Source organism: Triticum dicoccoides, chromosome 3B (genome assembly GCF_002162155.2).
Source record: "Triticum dicoccoides isolate Atlit2015 ecotype Zavitan chromosome 3B, WEW_v2.0, whole genome shotgun sequence".
Classification (NCBI taxonomy): Eukaryota; Viridiplantae; Streptophyta; class Magnoliopsida; order Poales; family Poaceae; genus Triticum; species Triticum dicoccoides.
Window position 1 is genome coordinate 395,018,103 of NC_041385.1, and position 22,712 is coordinate 395,040,814.

The window sequence follows — 22,712 nt, forward strand, 5'->3', positions numbered from 1 at the left end:
TGCGGTAGCATTGATGATTTGGTCGATGTGAGGGAGGGGGAAAGGGTCCTTTGGACAGGCCTTGTTAAGGTCTTTAAAATCGACGCAGAGGCGCCAGGATTTGTCCTTTTTTGGTACCATTACTAGATTGGCTAGCCAGTCCGGATGTTTTATATCTCTGATGAATCTGGCTTCTAAGAGTTTGGCTAGCTCTTCTCCCATTGCCTGTCTTTTGGGTTCGGAAAATCGCCGAAGAGCTTGTTTGACCGGCTTGAATCCTTTTAGGATGTTTAGGCTGTGCTCTGCCAGCCTGCGTGGGATTCCTGGCATGTCTGAAGGGTGCCAGGCAAAAATGTCCCAATTTTCTCGAAGGAATTCTCGTAGTGCGGCTTCGACATCAGGACTTAATTGTGCCCCAATGGAGGCCGTCTTTGTGGGGTCCGTTGGATGGACCTGAAATTTGACTATTTCGTATGCTGGTTTAAAAGAGGTGGACTTGGACCTCTTATCGAGTATCACATCGTCCCTATCCACCGTAGAGCGCAGCGTAGTTAGTTCCTCTGCCGCTAGGGCTTCGGACAATGCCTCTAGGGCCACTGCGGCTGTCTTATTTTCAGCGCGGAGTGTTGTATCTGGATCGCTGGCAAGAGTGATTATCCCATTGGGTCCGGGCATTTTGAGCTTCATGTACCCGTAGTGGGGTATAGCTTGGAAGATTGTGAATGCCTCTCGCCCTAACAAAGCGTGATATCCGCTGCCGAATGGGGCCACATGGAACGTGACCTCCTCGGACCTGTAATTGTCCGGTGAGCCAAACACTACATCTAGTGTGATTTTTCCTGTGCAGCGTACTTCTCGACTAGGGATTATCCCTCTGAAGGTTGTGCTGCTTCGCTCGATGCGGCTCCAGTCAATATCCATTTTTTGAAGGGTTTCCTCGTAGATGAGGTTTAATCCGCTGCCGCCATCCATGAGTACCTTGGTAAGGCGAAAGTCGTCCACTATTGGACTGAGGACCAATGCGGCTGGTGCTCTAGCTGTTCGAAATTTAGGTTCGTCGCTGGCGTTGAAGATGATAGCCGTGTTACTCCATGGATTTGCTGTTGCTACTTGGTAGACTTCGGCGAGGCCGCGGATTGTTTGTTTTCGCATGTTATTTGATGCGAAAGTCTCGAAGACTATTAATACCGTACCGGTACTGCTGGGCTATTTGCCCGGGGCTAAAAAGCCTTCGCCACTTTTGGCCACCTGTCGTAGTATCTAACATGCTCGAAGGCTGTGTGTTGGAGTGGCCCTCCGTGCTGTGGATTTGGCAGGGTCCGTTGAGCCAGCCCTCCAGTATGGTTCCATGCCCTTTAGGGGGTCTTTGCTTTTTGGTTTTTAACCCAGGTGCTTGAGTATGGCGCACCCTTTTACTTCGGACTAGGGTTGTGGTCAAGGCCGGACTATCCCAAAACCTAGTTTCGGTGTTCCTGGCACTCTCTACCGCAGAGTATTTTTGTACGATAGTCGCTAGGTCGATGAAGCGTGTAACTTCACGACGACTTATGGCGTTCATGATTCCCTTGTCCGTGCAATTTTTGCAGAAAATTGAAATCGCGCTTTCTTCGCCGCAGTCCTTTATCCTGTTCATAACCAGGAGGAATCTGGCCCAGTAATGATGTACTGTTTCATCGGGCTCTTGCCGTATTCGAGATAGATCGCTTATGTTTGGGTGGGCGGGTGGAATCAAGTTCGGAACCCCGCCCAATCTGAGGCTCAAAGGCCAAGAAGTTTCCGGATTTGGAAGCTTGACTTGCTGGATGCTTTCCAACGAATCTAGTCCGATGCCTGACTCTAAGTTCAGTATTTGATTAGCGTCCGTCCCTTCGCGGGGATCCGGCTTGGAGGGATCGGGAATCCGTACATAGTTGGTTTTCAACGTAGAAGAAGGGTTGCCGCGTTGTCCCTCTACCACGACAACGTGGTGGGTGGCCTGAGGAGAGTTAATCTCTCTCAGATCGGGTTTAAGCCCAATCTGATCGTAGTCTATGGCGACTCCCAGGGCGGCGATGCGATCCAAGATCTCGCTTACAGAGGAGAGCTCAATCGGATTTAACTGCTCAGCGAATTCCGGGCTGACGCGAAGATCGCTTTTGATGACCTGAGAGGTCATCGTCGGAGCGGTGGCCGAACAGGCAGTCATAAGAAAACCACCTAGCCGGACAGATTGGCCTGTGGCCAAAGCTCTCTTGACGACGGTACCGTCTTTAAAGACGGGAGGAGGCATCCTTCCTGATCGCGACGACACAGAGGAACTCTCAATGAAAGCACCAATGTCGGTGTCAAAACCGGCGGATCTCGGGTAGGGGGTCCTGAACTGTGCGTCTAGGCGGATGGTAACAGGAGACGAGGGGCACGATGTTTTTACCCAGGTTCGGGCCCTCTTGATGGAGGTAAAACCCTACGTCCTGCTTGATTAATATTGATGATGTGGGTTACAAGAGTAGATCTACCACGAGATCAAGGAGGCTAAACCCTAGAAGCTAGCCTATGGTATGATTGTTGTTCGTCCTATGGACTAAAGCCATCCGGTTTATATAGACACCGGAGAGGGCTAGGGTTACATAGAGTCGGTTACAAAGGTAGGAGATCTACATATCCGTATCACCAAGCTTGCCTTCCACGCCAAGGAAAGTCCCATCCGGACACGGGACGAAGTCTTCAATCTTGTATCTTCATAGTCTTGGAGTCCGGCTGATGATGATAGTTTGGCTATCCGGACACCCCCTAGTCCGGGACTCCCTCAATGGGTGCAAGCTAGTTTTGCACATGCAGAGTACTCGGGTTAAACTTGACGAGCCGAGCATATGCAGATATGGCCTCGGAACACTGAGACCGAAAGTTCGTACGTGACTCATATAGTAGATATGATCAACATAGAGATGTTCACCATTGAAAACTACTCCATCTCACGTGATGATCGGACATGGTTTAGTTGATATGGATCACGTGATCATTTAGATGACTAGAGGGATGTCTATCTAAGTGGGAGTTCTTTAGTAATATGATTAATTAAACTTTAATTTATCATGAACTTAGTCCTGGTATTTTTTTTGCATATCTATGTTGTTGTAGATCAACGGCCTGTGCTACCGTTCCCTTGAATTTTAATGCGTTCCTAGAGAAAGCTAAGTTGAAAGATAATGGTAGCAATTACACGGACTGGATCCGTAACTTGAGGATTTTCCTCATTGCTGCACAGAAGAATTACGTCCTGGAAGTACCGCTAGGTGCAAGGCCTGCTGCAGGAGCAGATGCTGACATTTTGAACGTCTGGCATACTCGATCTGATGACTACTTGATAGTTTAGTGTGCCATGCTTTACGGCTTAGAATTGGGACTTCAAAGACATTTTGAACTTCATGGAGCATATGAGATGTTCCAAGAGTTGAAGTTAACATTTCAAGCAAATGCCCGAGTTAAGAGATATGAAGTCTCCAACAAGTTCTAGCTGCAAGATGGAGGAGGATAGTTCTGTCAATGAACACATACTCGGAATGTCTGGGTACCATAACCACTTGACTCAGCTGGGAGTTAATCTTCTGATGATAGTGTCATTGACAGAGTCTTCAATCACTACCACCAAGCTATAAAGGCTTTGTGATGAACTATAATATGCAAGGGATGGAAAAGACAATTCCCGAGAACTTCGCGATGCTAAAGGCTGCGGAGGTAGAAATCAAGAAGGAGCATCAAGTGTTGATGGTTAACAAGACCACTAGTTTCAAGAAAAAGGGCAAAGGGAAGAAGGGGAACTTCAAGAAGAATAGCAAGCAGGTTTCTACTCCGGGGAACAAACCCAAGTCTGGACCTAAGCCTGAAACTGAGTGCTTCTACTGCAAAGGGACTGGTCACTGGAAGTGGAACTATCCCAAGTATTTGGCGGATAAGAAGGATGGCAAAGTGAAAGGTATATTTGATATACATGTTATTGATGTGTACCTTACTAATGCTCATAGGTGCCTGGGTATTTGATACTGGTTCTTTTGCTCATATTTGCAACTCGAAACAGGGGCTACATATTAAATGAAGATTGGCTAAGATGAGGTGACAATGCGCGTCGGAAATGGTTCCAAGGTCGATGTGATCGCCGTCGGCACGCTACCTCTACATCTACCTTCGGGATTAGTTTTAGACCTGAATAATTGTTATTTGGTGCCAACGTTGAGCATGAACATTATATCTGGATCTTGTTTGATGCGAGACGGTTATTCATTTAAATCAATGAATAATGGTTGTTCTATTTATATGAGTAATATCTTTTATGGTCATGCACCCTTGTTAAGTGGTCTATTCTTGTTGGATCTCAATCGTAGTGATACACATATTCATAACATTGAAGCCAAAATATGCAAAGTTAACAATGATAGTGCAACTTATTTGTGGCACTATCGTTTAGGTCATATTGGTGTAAAGCGCATGAAGAAGCTCCATGCTGATGGGCTTTTGGAATCACTTGATTATGAATCACTTGGTGCTTGTGAACCATGCCTCATGAGCAAGATGACTAAGACTCCGTTCTCTGGAACAATGGAACGAGCTACTAACTTACTGGAAATAATACATACCGATGTATGCAGTCCGATGAGTGTTGAGGCTCGTGGTAGGTATCATTATTTTCTGACCTTCACAAATGATTTGAGCAGATATAGGTATATCCACTTAATGAAACATAAGTCTGGAACATTTGAAAAGTTCAAAGAATTTCAGAGTGAAGTGGAAAATCATTGTAACAAGAAAATAAAGTTTCTACGATCTGATCGTGGAGGCGAATATTTGAGTTACGAGTTTGGTTTTCATTTGAAACAATGTGGAATAGTTTCGCAACTCACGCCACCTGGAACATCACAGCGTAATGGTGTGTCTGAACATCGTAACCGTACTTTATTTGATATGGTGCGATCTATGATGTCTCTTGCTGATTTACCGCTATCGTTTTGGGGTTATGCTTTAGAGACGGCTGCATTCACGTAAAATAGGGCACCATCAAGATGACACCATATGAACTATGGTTTGGCAAGAAACCCAAGCTATCATTTCTTAAAGTTTGGGGCTACGATGCTTATGTGAAAAAGCTTCAACCTGATAAGCTTGAACCCAAAACGGAGAAATGTGTCTTCATAGGATACCCAAAGGAAACTGTTGGGTACACCTTCTATCACAGATCCGAAGGCAAGATATTTGTTGCTAAGAATGGATCCTTTCTAGAGAAGGAGTTTCTCTCGAAAGAAGTGAGTGGGAGGAAAGTAGAACTTGATGAGGTAATTGTACCTTCTCCCGAATTGGAAAGTAGTTTATCACAGAAATTAGTTCTAGTGATTCCTACACCAATTAGTGAGGAAGCTAATGATGATGATCATGAAACTTCAGATCAAGTTACTACTGAACCTCGTAGGTCAACCAGAGTACGGTCCGCACCAGAGTGGTACGGTAACCCTATTCTGGAAGTCATGTTACTAGACCATGATGAACCTACGAACTATGAGGAAGTGATGATGAGCCCAGATTCGGTGAAATGGCTTGAGGCCATGAAATCTAAGATGGGATCCATGTATGAGAACAAAGTGTGGACTTTGGTGGACTTGCCCGATGATTGGCAAGCCATGGAAAATAAATGGATCTTCAAGAAGAAGACTGACGCTGACGGTAGTTTTACTGTCTACAAAGCTCGACCTGTTGCGAAAGGTTTTCGACAAGGAGTTGACTACGATGAGACCTTCTCACCCGTAGCGATGCTTAAGTCTGTCTGAATCATGTTAGCAATTGTCGCATTTTATGATTATGAAATTTGGCAAATGGATGTCAAAACTACATTCCTTAATGGATTTCTTAAAGAAGAGTGGTATATGATGCAACCAGAAGGTTTTGTCGATCCAAAAGGTGCTAACAAAGTGTGCAAGCTCCAGCGATCCATTTATGGACTTGTGCAAGCCTCTCGGAGTTGGAATATACACTTAGATAATGTGATCAAAGCATATGGTTTTATACAGACTTTTGGAGAAGCCTGTATTTACAAGAAAGTGAGTGGGAGCTCTGTAGCATTTCTAATATTATATGTGGATGACATATTATTGACTGGAAATAATACAAAATTTCCGGATAGCATAAAAGGATACTTGAATAAGATTTTTTCAATGAAAGACCTCGGTGTAGCTGCTTATATATTGGGCATCAAGATCTATAGAGATAGATCAAGACGCTTAATTGGACTTTCACAAAGCACATACCTTGATAAAGTTTTGAAGAAGTTCAAAATGGATCAGTCAAAGAAAGGATTCTTGCCTGTGTTACAAGGTGTGAAGTTGAGCCAGACTCAATGCCTGACCACTGCAGAAGATAGAGAGAAAATGAAAGTCATTCCCTATGCCTCAGCCATAGGTTCTATCATGTATGCAATGATGTGTATCAGACCTGATGTGTGCCTTGATATAAGTTTAGCAGGGAGGTACCAAAGTAATCTAGGAGTGGATCACTAGACAGCGGTCAAGAACATCCTGAAATACCTGAAAAGGACTAAGGATATGTTTCTCGTTTATGGAGGTGACAAAGAGCTTGTCGTAAATGGTTACGTCAATGCAAGCTTTGACACTGATCCGGATGACTCCAAGTCACAAACTGGATATGTATTTATATTGAATGATGGAGCTGTCAGTTAGTGCAGTTCCAAGCAGAGCGTCGTGGTGGGATCTACGTGTGAAGCGGAGTAGATAGCTGCTTCGGAAGCAGTAAATGAAGGAGTCTGGATGAAGGAGTTCATATCTGATCTAGGTGTAATACCTAGTGCATCGGTTCCAATGAAAATCTTTTGTGACAATACTGGAGCAATTGCCTTGGTAAAGGAATCTAGATTTCATAAGAGAACCAAACACATCAAGAGACGCTTTAATTCCATCCGCGATCAAGTCAAGGAGGGAGACATAGAGATTTGCAAAATACGTATGGATCTGAATGTTGCAGACCCATTAACTAAGCCTCTTCCACAAGCAAAACATGATCATCACCAAGAGTCCATGGGTGTTAGAATCATTACTATGTAATCTAGATTATTGACTCTAGTGCAAGTGGGAGACTGAAGGAGATATGCCCTAAAGGCAATAATAAAGTTGTTATTTATATTTCCTTATATCATGATAAATGTTTGTTATTCATGCTAGAATTGTATTAACGAGAAACTTAGTACATGTGTGAATACATAGACAAAACAAAGTGTCCATAATATGCCTCTACTTGACTAGCTCGTTAATCAAAGATGGTTATGTTTCCTGACCATAGACATGTGTTGTCATTTGATGAACGGGATCACATCATTAGAGAATGATGTGATGGACAAGACCCATCCGTTAGCTTAGCATAATGATCATTAAATTTTATTGCTATTGCTTTCTTCATGACTTATACATGTTCCTCTGACTATGAGATTATGCAACTCCCGAATACCAGAGGAACACCTTGTGTGCTATCAAATGTCACAACGTAAATGGGTGATTATAAAGTTGCTCTACAGGTGTCTCCAGAGGTATTTGTTGGGTTGGGATAGATCGAGATTAGGATTTGTCACTCCGTGTATCGGAGAGGTATCTCTGGGCCCTCTCAGTAATGCCCATCACTATAAGCCTTGCAAGCAATGTGACTAATGAGTTAGTTGCAGGATGTAGCATTACTGAACGAGTAAAGAGACTTGCCGGTAATAAGATTGAACTAGATATAATGATACCGACGATCGAGTCTTGGGAAAGTAACATACGATGACAAAGGGAACAACGCATGTTGTTGTGCGGTTTGACCGGTAAAGATCTTCATAGAATATGTAGGAGAAAATATGAGCATCCATGTTCCACTATTGGTTATTGACCGGAGATGTGTCTCGGTCATGTCTACATAGTTCTCGAACCCGTAGGGTACACACGCTTAACGTTTGATGGCGATTTGTATTATGAGTTATGTGTTTGTGATGACCGAAGTTTGTTCGGAGTTTCGGATGAGATCACATACATGACGAGGAGTCTCAAAATGGTTGAGAGGTAAAGATTGATATATTGGACAAAGGTATTCGGACACCAGAATGGTTTTGGGATGTTTCAGATATTTATCGGGGAACCGAGGGGTTGCCGGACCCCCCCCCCCCCGCGAAAGTTAATAGGCCTCACGGGCCATGGTGGAGAAGAGGAGGCATGCCACGGGAGGTGGCACGCGCCTCCCCCTTGCCCAAACCGAATTGGACAAGGGGTGGGAGCGCCCCCCTTTCCTTCTCCTTCTCCCCTTTTCCCCATTCCCCTCTCCATTGGAAGGAAGTGGGGGGGCGAATCCTACTTGGACTAGGAGTCCAAGTAGGACTCCCCCCTTGGCACGCCCCTCCTGGCCCTGGCCTCTCTCCCCCTCCTTTATATACGTGGGTAGGGGGCACCCCAAATGCACATCAATTGTTCTCTTTGCCGTGGGCGGTGCCCCCTCCACAGTTTACTCCTCCAGTCATAGCATCGTAGTGCTTAGGCGAAGCCCTGTGTGGATCACATCATCAACACCGTCTCCACACCGTCGTGCTGACGGAACTCTCCCTCGACCCTCTACTGGATCAAGAGTTCAAGGGACGTCATCCAGTTAAACGTGTGCTGAACACGGAGGTGCCGTACGTTCGGTACTTGGATTGGATGGATCGTGAAGACGTTCGACTACATCAACCGTGTTAACTAATGCTTCCGCTTTCGGTCTACGAGGTTGAACACACTCTCCCCCTCTCATTGCTATGCATCTCCTAGATAAATCTTGCGGATCATAGGATTTTTTTTTGAAATTGCATGCTACGTTCCCAACAGTGATAAAGAGTCCGTCGTAAAAAGTTACGTTGATGCAAGCTTTGACACTAATCTAGATGACTCTAAGTCTCAATCTGGATACATGTTGAACGTGGGAGCAGTTATCTAGAGTACCTCCATACAGAGCATTGTAGACATAGAAATTTGCAAAATACATACATATCTGAATGTGGTAGACCCGTTGACTAAACCTCACTCACAAGCAAAACATGATCACACCTTAGTACTCTTTGGGTGTTAATTACGTGGCAGTGTGAACTTGATTATTGACTCTAGTAAACCCTTTGGGTCTTGGTCACATGGCGATGTGAACTATGGGTGTTAATCACATCGCGATGTGAACTATTAGTGTTAATCACATGGCGATGTGAACTAGATTATTGACTCTAGTGCAAGTGGGAGACTGAAGAAAATATGCCCTAGAGGCAATAATAAAGTTGTTATTTTATATTTCCTTATTCATGATAAAGGTTTATTATTCATGCTAGAATTGTATTGATCGGAAACCTTAATACATGTGTGAATACATAAACAAACACTGTGTCCCTAATGAGCCTCTACTAGACTAGCTTGTTGATAAAAGATGGTTAAGGTTTCCTAACCATTGACATGAGTTGTCATTTGATAATGGGATCACATCATTAGGAGAATGGTGTGATGGACAAGACCCATCCGTTAGCTTAGCATAATGATTGTTCAGTTTTATTGCTATTGCTTTCTTCATGTCAAATACATATTCCTTCGACTATGAGATTATGCAACTCCCGGATACCGGAGGAATGCCTTGTGTGCTATCAAATGTCACAACATAACTGGGTGATTATAAAGATGCTCTACAGGTATCTCCGAAGGTGTTTGTTGAGTTGGCATAGATCAAGATTAGGATTTGTCACTCCGAGTATCGGAGAGGTATCTCTGGGCCCTCTCGGTAATACACATCGTAAGAAGCCTTGCAAGCAAAGTGACTAATGAGTTAGTTGTAGGATGATGTATTATTGAATGAGTAAAGAGACTTGCCAGTAACGAGATTGAACTAGGTATGAAGATACCGACATCGAATCTCGGGTGAGTAACATACCGATAGACAAAGGGAATTATGTATGTTGTCATAACGGTTTGACCGATAAAGATCTTCATAGAATATATAGGAGCCAATATGAGCATCCTGGTTCCGCTTGTGTTTATTAACCGGAGAGGTGTCTCGGTCATGTCTACATAGTTCTCGAACCCGTTGGGTCCGCACGATTAACGTTCGTTGATGATATAGTGTTATATGAGTTATATGATTTGGTGATTGAATATTGTTCGGAGTCCCGGATGTGATCACGGACATGACGAGGAGTCTCTAAGTGGTCGAGAGGTAAAGATTGATATATAGGACAACAGTATTCGGACACCAGAAGTGTTCCGGAGTGTATCGGGTATTTATCGGAGTACCAGAGGGGTTACCGGAACCCCCGGGGGAAATATATGGGCCATATGGGTAGGGGAGCACACCAGCCCACAAGGGGTGGCACGCGCCCCTACGATAGGAGCCCGAATTGGGAGAAGGAAAAAGGGGGTTCAGCCCCCCTTTCCTTTCTCTCTTCCCCCTTTCCTTTCTTCTCCAGTGAAATAAGGCAGGGGGCGCCACTTGGGGAAACCCCAAGTAGGATTCGGATCCTACTTGGGGCGCACCCTGCTGCCTTCCCTCTCCCTCCCACCCATATATATCTGTGGGGGGCGCCCCTAGCACACCCCAGACAATTTCCTAGCCGTGTGTGGCGCCCCCTTCCACCGTTTACTCCCACGTTCATATCTTTGTAGTGCTTAGGCGAAGCCCTGCGCGGATCACTTCACCATCACCGTCACCATGCCATCGTGCTGACTAAACTCATCTACTACCTCAACAACTTGTTGGATAAAGAAGGCGAGGGACGTCACCGAGCTGAACGTGTGCAGAACTCGTAGGTGCCGTACATTCAGTACTTGATTGGTCGGAGCTATAAGAAGTTCGACTACATCAACCGCGTTGTCAAACGCTTCCGCTTATGGTCTACGAGTGTACGTAGACACACTCTCTCTCTCTCGTTGCTATGCATCTCCATGGATAGATCATTGCGTGTGCGTAGAATTTTTTTTGTTTTTCATGCAATGTTTCCCAACAGACGCCCCCTGGGGCGTGACCTTCACCCTTGCCGCCGCCTCGGGACTCCTTTGTCTTGGTTCTCATGTCCTGCGTGTGTCTTCTGGGCCAAGAAAAATCATCATAAAATTTTATTCTGTTTGGACTTCGTTTGATATTCTTTTTCTGCGAAACTCAAAAACAAGGAAAAAACAGAAATTAGCACTGGGCTCTGGGTTAATAGGTTAGTCCAAAATATAATATAAAATAGCATATAAATGTATATAAAATATTCAAAATAGATAATATAATACCGTGGAACAATAAAAAATTATAGATACGTTGAAGACGTATCAATTATAGAGGCAATATTTGATTTAAATCAATTACTTGCGTGGACATGTGCCAAATCAAGTCACTTGAGTTATTCAGAGGAGGATACCATCCTACCATACTGCATCATAGTCATTTTAATGCATGTTGATACAGAAGACACCATATTATCCACTCCTAACTACTTAAGCATGACACGAGTAACTATAATCTCTAACTGTTATCACGCACATGTTTACTCATAATAGGTTGAATTGGGACTACTAAGTTAAGCATATTTACAAAAACAAAAACAAGTAGAGTTCATACCATCTTTTCTTCGTCACCATCACGTCAACAAATCATCATCATTATTGCCTTTTACTTGCATGATCAAATGATGTGGAAATTATAACAATGCAAGTGTGTCGTGGACTAAGCTAAAATTTGCAAACACTTTATACACATGAGAAGGCAAGGAAATGTTTGGCCTTTCATTAGATCGACAATACAACACATATGAGCCACTTGGAAATTCTTACAAAGTCTTCTCCTAACGACAACTTAAGAAAAGAAATTCAGAGAAATACACTGAAATACTTTTGAAGTTTTTAATTTTTCTAAAGAAAGCGAACGAAAGAAGAAAAAGGAAAAGCAAGGAAAAACATTTACACCGAAGGACTCCCAACAGACACAAAAGAAGAAACGAGAAAGCTTTTTGTTTTTTAATGTTACGAACTAACTAAAAGGAAAAGAAAAGGATAAAAAGAAGCGAGAAACGTTTTTTGGATTTTTGAAAGTTTTTCAAACACACAAAAGAGAAAAATAAAAACGAGCACGAATAAACAAAGAAAACAATGAACACCGACAGGTGTAAGGAATGTGTTATACATGAATGCAATGCCGGTGAGAATACATACTCCTCAAGCTTAGGCTTTTGGCTTAACTTGGTCTATGGCCACCGCTGATATTGGTAAAACTCATAATGATAGCCCGGGTTAGCTACTAGTGTGGCAGCTACTGCCTAGTGAGCGACTTCACTCCAACGAGCGGCTTCCTACTCTCCCTTGTGTGCCCTAGCCTCCTCCAAATATATATAATACCTCTATTTGTTCTGAAAATTAAATAGAGAAGGGTCAGACAAAGTAATTGGGACAACGTCACTCATATCAAAGGTTAGCCTGTACTGATATTCATGACTCCCTCGGGAAATAAATTTATGACGTTGTGTAGCCTCATAATCTAGGAAACTAAGAGGCAACTCCGAATCATTATCTCTAATAGGTACACCAAGATGAGCAGGTACACGAGTGTCATAGATTCCTCCATAGAAATCACCATCCAAAGCATTTCTGCTCGAACCCCGTGTAATCATTGCCCCCAAACTAAAAGTTTTATCAACAAGCACGGTGCATTTAAGGATACTTAAATCAGGAGCATAAGTGGTACTGAGGTCATGTTTACCAGTTAAACATCTTTCTATGAATAATAAAAAGTAATGAATAGCATGAAAATGTATGGATACCCTACTCTGTGTTACTCCTCTAGTTTCTCCATGACAAATGCTCCTAAGAAATTCTTCATAATCAGCCTTACGAGACTCCTCACATGTATCCCCAAAAGGGGTTTTGAAGCAAACATCACGAAGAGTCATACTAAATGGTCTATCACAAAGGTTGAAAACAACACAAGGTACGATACGATGAGGCACATACTTGAAATGTCGCACAAAATTAGTAAGATGATGGTATTGGGCACACTTATGTGCGAGAAAATTGGTTAACCGACATTTTCTATGAATATGTCGAACTCTTCCTTGATGCCGCCATCAACCATGATAGTCTCACATGGCCATTGACAAGCTTTTACATTGGCTGCCCGCAGAGAGCCTTCCCCGGGCTCATGGTATGCGGGTCTTGTCGCGCTCCGGCTTGAAGAGCCTCCTGAGAACACCTTCCTAAGCATCTTTCTTTTTCTGAATTTTTTTAGACAACTAATAGAAAGTGGGCAAAACTTAACAAAATATATAGCAACTATCCCCACAAGTATCTAGAGGCTATATCATGCATCGAAATTACATATGACCAAGCTTTTAAATCTGGATCGATATGAGCGATTTATAGGCCGATATACCAGTTTTGTGGCTCTACGGATGTAAATATAATGTATCATTTTGTAAATATTATTTTCACACATATCATCCGATATGACCGATATCTGACCCGATGTGCCCGCTGATATAGACCAGTATGAACGCAATTATTTATTAGAAAGCAGTGGAAAAAAGATTACATATTTACAACTTCATCGTATTGGTAAAGTCATGCATAATGTTCCGTAGAACACATATATAACATATTGCTCTTTGATTTTATGAATCTATCTTAAATAGTTTATTAATTAATAAATTCATAAACTAGGAATTGAAATTTGTTACACTAGATTGTTGATACATACATTTTGTTTCTACTAAAATGACATTTGTGAACAAGAATATTGGGAAAAAAATCTAGATATATTCCCTTTGATATATTTACATATTGTCCGATATATCATCCGATATCCGACATCCAATATGTTCAAGCCAAACCGATACATACTCGATATACATATTTATTTTGAACCGTGGTGTGCGTGTGGGTGAGGGCGGGGGGTTGATGCTAGATTTTGCGTCATCCTACATTGGCTGATTTTCGTCTCCCGCTATCTTCGTGTTGATTTAGTTTTCATTGCCGTGTGTCATGCTCTCATTCTGTGTTTGACCCGGTCTGACTCGTTGAAAACGGCCGATTCATACGTTGTTTTTAGCAAGCCACGCTCTGAGCGCTTTAAGGTTGTGCGTCTCGTGTAATACCAAACATGTTTTTCTTACACTCAAAGACGCTCATGCTTGCTACCGGAGAATAAAGATATATCTATATCTATACCTAATAATAAAGGGCTATTGCTTCTGGCTGTACGTAAATGAAATTGCTCTCAAAGTTGCAAAATATTACCCACTTATGCCATCTATAAGTAATGAAAAAACGTTTCACATAGAGGAAACCCCTCCTGGGCCGGCCCATGAAGGAACCTTCTATACTACGCTCTGCATGCTGGGAGGCGCTGGGAGAAGACACAACGCGCCTATTTTGGCCAGCCCATGTCCGGACGGCCTATTTTTTAAATTTCGTTTCCTTTTCCGTCTTAGTTTTTTTCTACTTTAAATAATATGGAACTTAAAAAAATCCCGATTTTGTTTTACAAAATGTGAATTTTCAAATAATTCATAAATTTTTGTGTATTTAGAAAATGTTCGTGATTTTTCAAAAATGCTCTCATATTCAAAAAATGTTCGCCATTTTGAAAATATTTTTTTGTGAAATCAAAATATGTTCCTGATTTTTTTAAAAAGTCCGTGTATTAAAAATGTTCATGGGTTGAAAAATATCCTAAAAATTTAAAAACTGTTCATGACTTACAAAATAGTTTATTGATTCATAAATGTTCGCTGATTCAAAAAATGATATGTGTTTTAAAAATATTTGTTAAATTTAAAAATATTTATGCATTTCAAATGTTGTTGCACCGATTTAAAGAAAATGTTCGTTGATTCTAGAAATATTCGCCTATTAAAGAAAAATGATTTAAAAAATATGCACAATTTTAACAAAATGTTGAAATAGTATAAATTTTTATGAATTCAAAATTTTCATGATTTTAAAAAAAATCGAAAATCTGTAAAAATGTTCGTGTATTTGAAAAATGTTCACGATTTCAGATATGTTCAAAAGTGTACAAAATGTTCATAATTTAAAAAAAATCGTGACTTCACGAAAATGATAGTGATACTGTATCTCAGTGATGCAACAAAATATGGTCATGGCCATTGAAGATTATGATTTTTCTTTCTCCCCTTGCAACCCACAGCCGTTTTGCTGGTATTATTTCAGCTCTAAAATAAATAAATACTACAGTACTATACGTTGATCAATAATATCCTTGGTTGTCATCACGCCGAAACGGGCGCAACCCAAACTCCCCGCGTTTGCGCCCCGCTCCCGAAACGACCGACCCGCTCCTCCCTCCTCTCCGGCGCGTCCAACCTAGTGCTCCGGCTACCTTTCCGGCGGCGGCGCGATGGGTGAGCGGAAGGTGCTGAACAAGTACTACCCGCCGGACTTCGACCCGGCGAAGATCCCGCGGCGGAAGCAGCCTAAGAACCAGCAGATCAAGGTGCGCATGATGCTTCCCATGAGCATCCGGTGTGGCACCTGCGGCACCTACATCTACAAGGGCACCAAATTTAACTCGCGCAAGGAGGACTGCATCGGCGAGGTACGCACGCGCCGCCGCGCCCCCGCCCGTCCGTTTGTCGTGATACCTAGGCTTAGTTATTTTACCCTAGCGTCGTGGTGGGCTCGAATTGCACAAATTGAGTCGATTGACGCTCCAATTTGTGAACGGTACTATCAATTTTAACGTACTGTTTGCCCGTTGATGCTTGTTCCAGTCTGCGCAGAACCAAACAGCTATAATTCAGTGATCCGAGTTGTATAGAGCTGTTGCTAGTGAAACAAACTACTCAAATCAAATTGTCTGCTTTCATTTTTAATACTGTAATCTTCATCGGCATGCAGCACAAAGTTCATGGGCGCATACAAAGTTAATAACCTACATTTCATCTTGAAGTGCCCTGCACTATATTATTGCTATAATGCAGTTTAACTGTTATTCCGAGAGTGTCGAGTCGAATTTACGACCATTACTGGAATCCGGGGTTCATCACTATACGGGGAAGCATAATCTTCTATCATGTTATCCAAGGCATGGAATTATTGAATTGTATATCCATATCGGCGATGCTTATTTTCTTTATTGATATATTGATACAATTGAAATCCATGCTAATGTGATTATTTTTCTCTATGTGCAGACATACTTGGGCATACAAATATTTAGATTTTACTTCAAGTGTACTAGGTGCTCAGCTGAGATTACCTTCAAAACAGACCCTCAGAATTCAGACTACACGGTAGAATCTGGGGCTAGTCGCAATTTTGAACCTTGGCGTGAAGAGGATGAGGTGAGTGATATAGGGCAAATTCTGAGCGCAGCTTTTATCTTTTGACCAGCTTGAGCTTCCATTTAATCATAGTGATTTATTTTCAATTGTTCAGGTTGTGGATAAAGAGAAGAGGAAGCGAGAAGCGGAGGAGATGGGTGATGCAATGAGAGCACTGGAGAACAGAGCAATGGATTCAAAGCAAGACATGGACATACTTGCTGCTTTAGAAGAGATGCGGTCGATGAAGGTATGATCTGGGCATCTTGCCAATCTCTTTAAGTTCAGTTAACCTGTACTTGTACATGCACATGAAATTTTGACTTTACTGACTACTGACATCCTTTTATTGTGCTGTTTCCAGTCTAGACATGCTGGAGTCTCCGTTGACCAGATGCTTGAAATTTTGAAGCATTCCGCTCATCAAAAGGCAAGATCTCACAAACTTTGTTTTCTGTATAATTGATAAAAGTTTCACGTGTAGCGTTTCACATTTGGGTAATATGTAGGTTATTTTGCTTATGGCATGGTGGTCCTGAGGCATCATTTTCTTAAAATCTTTTCTCTAATATTGGCTATTTTGTGTGTGGTTACAGGAGGAAAAAACAGTAGCAGAACTAGATGAAGAAGACGAAGAACTCATCAAATCAATCACTTTCAGAGTAATCCTCTATGTCAACTTTCATATGTACCTGCACGTGCAAACTTGTATTTGAATTTTTTTTCTAACCCTGTCATACTGTTGGTTATTGCAGAACTCGAAAGATTATGTTAAACGGATCGAAGACGATGACGACGACAATGATGACAATTTTGGTATACCAGGACAGTCAAGTGTCACGTTAAAGGTACTTGTCTAACTTTTTTTTTTCTTCATTTTCTTTTCTGTTTCTATTTCATATTGTATGTTCTGTGGCCTTAAGTATTGATTGTTGAAAGACCACTGTAGACCATTAGCTGGACTTTAATTTTTTATTTCGAAACTAGCTGACCTGATAAAGCAGCCATCAGTTACAACATCAAAACATGCCATTTATCATTTGTGCGCACTTATTCTATTTGAAGCATTTTGACATTCCTCTTCTTGATATGTAAGCTGTAAATATGCTGCTTTTATATAGATTTGTTCAAAGTGTAAGCTAGCTAATGACTGAACTTGAAATTACCAAAATTATCGTCTTCTGTGAAGTGTTTGTTGTAGTTTCTCTAGGATGCTTTCAGTTTGCATTAGATATAGCAACAGTTTAGATTAACGGAGGAAGACATTTTGAACTCAAATCCTTTTACAAGAGTAAATGCTGGTCATTGAGCAATTTGTAGTATAGAACTTATATGAAACATTGTCATAAATGTAATGGTGTTATGGTCTTGTGGAGTAGCCCTCATCAAGTCATTGTAGCAATTTCTATGGAAGATATTATGCAGTTTTTCTATGTGGAGGATATTGCTTACTTCTCTCCTTGCCATGAGTATGTTCATGTATTTGCAGTTTTCAGTTCGACGTCTCTTGAACTCGTTTGTTTAGTGAGCTGACAGTTCCTACTTTTAATGCAGATTAATGGACCTTCTGAATCAATGACGAATCCAACAGATGTCTTGACCAAAGCTAATGGACCTGAGAGTGCCAATAAAGAAGGTAGACACTCATATGCGTTCACCTTGTTTTTTCACCGTATCACTAATATTGTTAAGGGCACATGCAGAATCCGAGAATTCCATATTTGTAGAACTTGCTATTTTAATGCTTATGCGCTGACCTTGATCCTGTTTCACATATCACGCAGCCTATTTTGGCCATCGCTATATTTTATCATGGATTACCAACGTCAACCTTGTTTTATGTCGCTATTTGCCCCTATTTTTACTTGTGTTATTTTTTCTTTTTATGTGATCAAACAGTGTTCCATTTTGAAAACAAATGTGTTGCTTACATTTAAACATTGCTCTACAGGAAACAAGAGCTTGGCATCTAAGATGCCCAAATTCATAGTAAAACCAAAGCCCGCTGGTGCAAATCCTCAGAAGAAACAGAAGACGGAAACCGACGCCGTCCAAGATAACGGCAAAGCACCGGCTGCTGAGAATAAAAAGGAAGCTTCAGTAGAGAAGACCAATGTTCGTCAGTCCCTCTGCCAGTATGATGATAGCGATGAAAGTGATGACTGAAGACAAGACAAACCCCTGAAACACGGATGTGTTAGTCTAAGTCTGTAAATTGTCTTCTCTCGCAAAATCTCTGCTGCCAACTGTAAGTCCGCCATGTTGAAAACCTATGGCAACTAGTAATAGTTTAGACTCCAGATAGAGTTGTGTTTGGGATAAATTTGTAACTTTAACAAATTCAGATTTTGTTTCAAAATTGATATTTTTCTATTTATTTTTTTGAAATTGAGATTATGGATGCATCACTGCCATCTCTATTAATGTCTTTGTCCTATGACCGCTAGTCGATTTTTCTGTGCAATTTTTCTCTTCGACATCTGATTGCATCACATGGGCAGCAGAGAGAGCACCAACAGTCACCCCAAACCCCCTGCGACGGAGGAGCAGCCAAGGCAGGAAGCCAACTGTCTTTTTTTTTTAAAAAAGATCCAGCAAATTGCTGGCTTGATTTAGATTTAGCAGGAAGCAACGGAAACATAAGATGGTGAAGATCCGAAGATCAAGGAAAAAGAAAAACAGCAACCCTAGTGGTTGCAGAACACTACACTCCACGCTGCGCCATCCACCTAGTACAAGGCCGCGCAACTCCGACCACGATGGCCACGAGCCCCTCTGACCGGATCCACCTCCAGAACGATGCCCCCAAGAGAGAAAGCGACGATGTATAGCATCGCCATCGTCCGATCTAAACTAGATCAAGGGTTTTCCCCGGAGCACGTCGGGAAAGGCAAGGTGGGAGCTGCTACATCGATGCCTCCAACAAGGGAGCGACACCAGAAGGCGCCGCCATCGATGACCCCAGCCACAACTGGAGTACGACTTTCGTCGACAGTCCCACCTGCATTGCCCGAGCCCAGGATCCGATCAGCCAACACACCAGATCACTACCTCTGCCTCCACGGCCAACCGCACCTCCCCGGCAAGCTCAACGTGCTTCCAACCTTGTGTCCGCGTCCCCCGCTGGACGAAGGATGCAACCCTCGCAGTGGCGCCATTCTTCTCCCATCGGAAGGATGCAACCAAGCAAGACGCCATTCGTCTCCTCGAGGATGCAACGCCTGCGGGCCATTCATCTCCCGACGAAGGATGCAACAAACGTCCCTCTCCCTCCAGCCACCACCATCTCGTCCTCCCACCCGCAGCAGCGTCGAGCTTTCCGAACCACCATCAGGAGGATGCAACACCGAGTAGGGGTGCCATTCATCTCCCACCGCTTCTTCCGCACAGCTTGTGGCCAGCAACAACGCCAACCATGTCGCCGGCCGAGCCGCCTCCCTACATACCACTGCAAACTAGTCGCAGACTGAATCTCTCCGGGCCTAGAACCGCCAGAGAACCAGATCTGGCTGTTGCTCGAGCCAGAGACCGCAGACCGGGGAAGACGCCGAAGCAGCGCATCCCCGGTTCCCCGTGGCGGCCAGCAGCACCGCAGACTCCTACTGCCGCGGTCGAGTAGCCGCCGGGGCCACCGGCCACCAGGGGTCAGATCTGGGCGGAGACCCCGCCAGATCGAGGCGCCCGAGCTGGATCTGCACACCCCGTCCGCAGCCTCCTCACGTCGGGGCCGAGTGCGTGCCCCCGCAGCATCCAGGCGCCCGCAACGTCCCGCGCCATCGCAAGGCTTTGCTGCCCCGCACAGCGCACCTCACGAGCGGGAAACAAAAAGGCCCCGCCGCCGCCGACGCCACGCGGGCTTTGCCCGGCGGCGCTTGCCGGCGGCGGCGGGGGAGGATGGGTGGTTCTGGTGGCGGCTAGGTCAGCGCCCGAGCCGCCCGCGGGGAGCGACGCGGGGCTCGTGCCTCAACTGTTATAATGGGTCAACAGTTATAATGGGGCTCGTGCCTCAACTGTTTTTGAACTAAAACCACGACGAGTAAATCGGAACGGAGGGAGTACATGGCAACGCTGATCCGTCCGCAGCCTCCCATGCCACAACACGCATCCTCGCTACGACACTTGAGGGCATCGGAGAGGGAGGGGCACGCCCTAAAGACGACGGCATTTCGATGCTTCCACCAATGAGACATGCAAACGGGCAACACAAGACAAAGTGGTCCACCGGCTTGGAGGTCGAGGGACAGAGGCGGCAGCCTGCCTCGATGATCGTCTTCCGTAGCAGGATCTCTCGTGTGGATGCGGGCGAGCACGAGAGGCCAACCGAAGAATCTGACCCACAACGGCGCACCCCGCAGAGTCGCACAAGAGCGTCCATGCTGCTTGTAGAGGGCTGCTGGTAGACAGGGCATTATGAGGAGTCGAGCCGAGCATGAGCCGACGCTCGTGATCGTGACGCACCGCAAACACCGAGCTCAGCGGGTGGAGCAGGAAGGCACACTGCCTCGTCCCAGACTAGTGGACAAAAACGACAAATTTAACTTGTAAACAAAAAAAATTCATAAAATAAACTGTTGATGAAAAAAATTCATCCAGTTGACCCTTTTGTGTAGCGCCTGACAGATAGGCGCCACACTAAACCGTGTAACACTTGACTGACGGGCGCTACATGTCTGGCCAGCATCGCATCCTGGATTGTCTAAAAATTACTAAGTCGGTGTGCACCACCTGAGAGCTAGGCGCTAGTGTAGCGCCTAGCGCGTAGGCGCTGCACTATGTAGCAATTATATGGAGTTTCGTAGTTTGCTCCGGCGGCGTACGCTGCACACTGACGGACGGACGGAGTATTAATTAGTCGATTCCAAAGACCTCCAAAATGTGCACCGGTAGGACAGAGTGCACTTCTTGTGTGCGGGCGTGTCGGCACGCTCCAGCTGGGTGCTTGGATTCAAGGGATTTAGTTTAGTCTGACTAAAAATAGTTTTTTTAAGAGGCTAAAGTTTCAAGCACCCCTGACTAAAGAGGGGCTAAAACTAGTCTTGAGACTAATTTTTTTTTACTCAGGGGTACCCCTACTAAAATGTGGATTAGTCATCTCTCTCCTCATTTAACTCCTCTCCTTTAACACAGACGAGTTCTGGATTGGAGGGTTTGGAGGATAATAAATGTTCATTAACTTGATTTTAGTCTCTTTAGTATTTGGATCCAAGCATGGGTGAGGCTAGCAAGTCTTAGTCCCATTACTTTTAGTCATGGGACTAAAATGTATCCAAACACCCTCTAAACTACAAGAGAGTAAACAACAAAAATTCCTTGCATACTGATGCCCAGGGTTGACTTCTTTGAGTTGTTGACGCTCCAAGTGAGTCTTTTTTTTTGAGTAACCAAATGAGTCTTTTCTTGTTGGCATGCGGCGGAACACCAAGGAGCATCGAAGGGAGCACACTACGGGACTCCATATGGTTGCTACACAGTGCAGTGCCTGCGCGCTAGGCACTACACTACACGTAGTGTCCAGCTCTCAGGCGTTGTATATTTACTTAGTAATTTTCAGATAGTTGAAGGTGCGACGCTGGGCAGACGTGTAGCGCCCATCAGTCAGGCGCTGCACAGTGTAGTGTGGCGCCTAGCTATCGAGCGCTACACAAAAGGGGATAAATTTTTTTCGTGAACAGATCATTTTATAAATTCTTTTTGTCCACGGGGCAAATTTGTCGTTTTTGCCGACTAGGTGAGTTGAGGCACCATCCCGTCCACCTTATGTGTTTGGATATGTCAAACCGTAGCATTAATCACTCATCTTGACCGAAAGGAACATCAACCCTATATCTTCATCTATGAAGCGCCGATACGGCGACACTGACACATCAATACTAGTATGAGGATACAAGACACCGCAATATGTGGGATGTGCTTGCGACGACGACCAGAGGGCCGTTATTCTGCAACCGGCGTGAGCTGTGAGCCTGCCAAACGCAAGCTGCACGAGGCGATTGCCTCCGCTCGTGCGTGGATGGAGGGTTAGTGGCGCTTGGCAGGGAGGGCGCAAGGTGAAGACAACACGAGGGGCACGTTTCAACGGTCATGTGGTCGGATGGTTAGGAGGACAGTGGCGTCCCCTGCCCACCGGGTTCAAATCCTGGTGCTCACATTTATTCTGAATTTATTTCAGGATTTTTCGGTGATGTGCATTTAGTGGAAGGAGGCGTTCCCGTCAACTACGAGGTACTTATAATGACTTTGTAAAATCTCAAAATGATATGCCGGTTCAGTCTCTCGAAGATACTCATGGGGATGGAACGTGCGTGTATGTTCATAGGGATGAGTATATGCGCGTATATATGAGCGTTTGCGTTTGTACTGTGTTAAAATAACGGTTACCGTTATCCTAAAAGCATCTCCAGCCGCGCCCCCAACACAG

General features: G+C 43.9%; 1 protein-coding gene across 1 annotated transcript; it reads left to right on the top strand.

Annotated features, from left to right (window-relative positions):
• The first annotated feature begins 15,369 nt into the window (after window positions 1-15,369).
• On the top strand, window positions 15,370-18,708 carry LOC119276177 (splicing factor YJU2-like). Its single transcript, XM_037557184.1, has 8 exons — window positions 15,370-15,567; window positions 16,166-16,315; window positions 16,410-16,544; window positions 16,659-16,724; window positions 16,891-16,956; window positions 17,050-17,142; window positions 17,849-17,930; window positions 18,246-18,708. Exons 1-8 carry the CDS (start codon window positions 15,370-15,372, stop codon window positions 18,458-18,460), a joined length of 1,005 nt encoding a protein of 334 aa, XP_037413081.1. The 3' UTR covers window positions 18,461-18,708.
• The last annotated feature ends 4,004 nt before the right edge of the window (window positions 18,709-22,712 follow it).

Excerpts from the sequence above, each read along its gene's own strand:
- LOC119276177 (XM_037557184.1), top strand. The coding sequence starts at position 15,370 with ATGGGTGAGCGGAAGGTGCTGAACAAGTACTACCCGCCGGACTTCGAC. Across the intron at positions 15,568-16,165 it reads AGGAGGACTGCATCGGCGAG|ACATACTTGGGCATACAAAT; the intron begins GTACGCACGCGC and ends CTCTATGTGCAG. Across the intron at positions 16,545-16,658 it reads AAGAGATGCGGTCGATGAAG|TCTAGACATGCTGGAGTCTC; the intron begins GTATGATCTGGG and ends TGCTGTTTCCAG.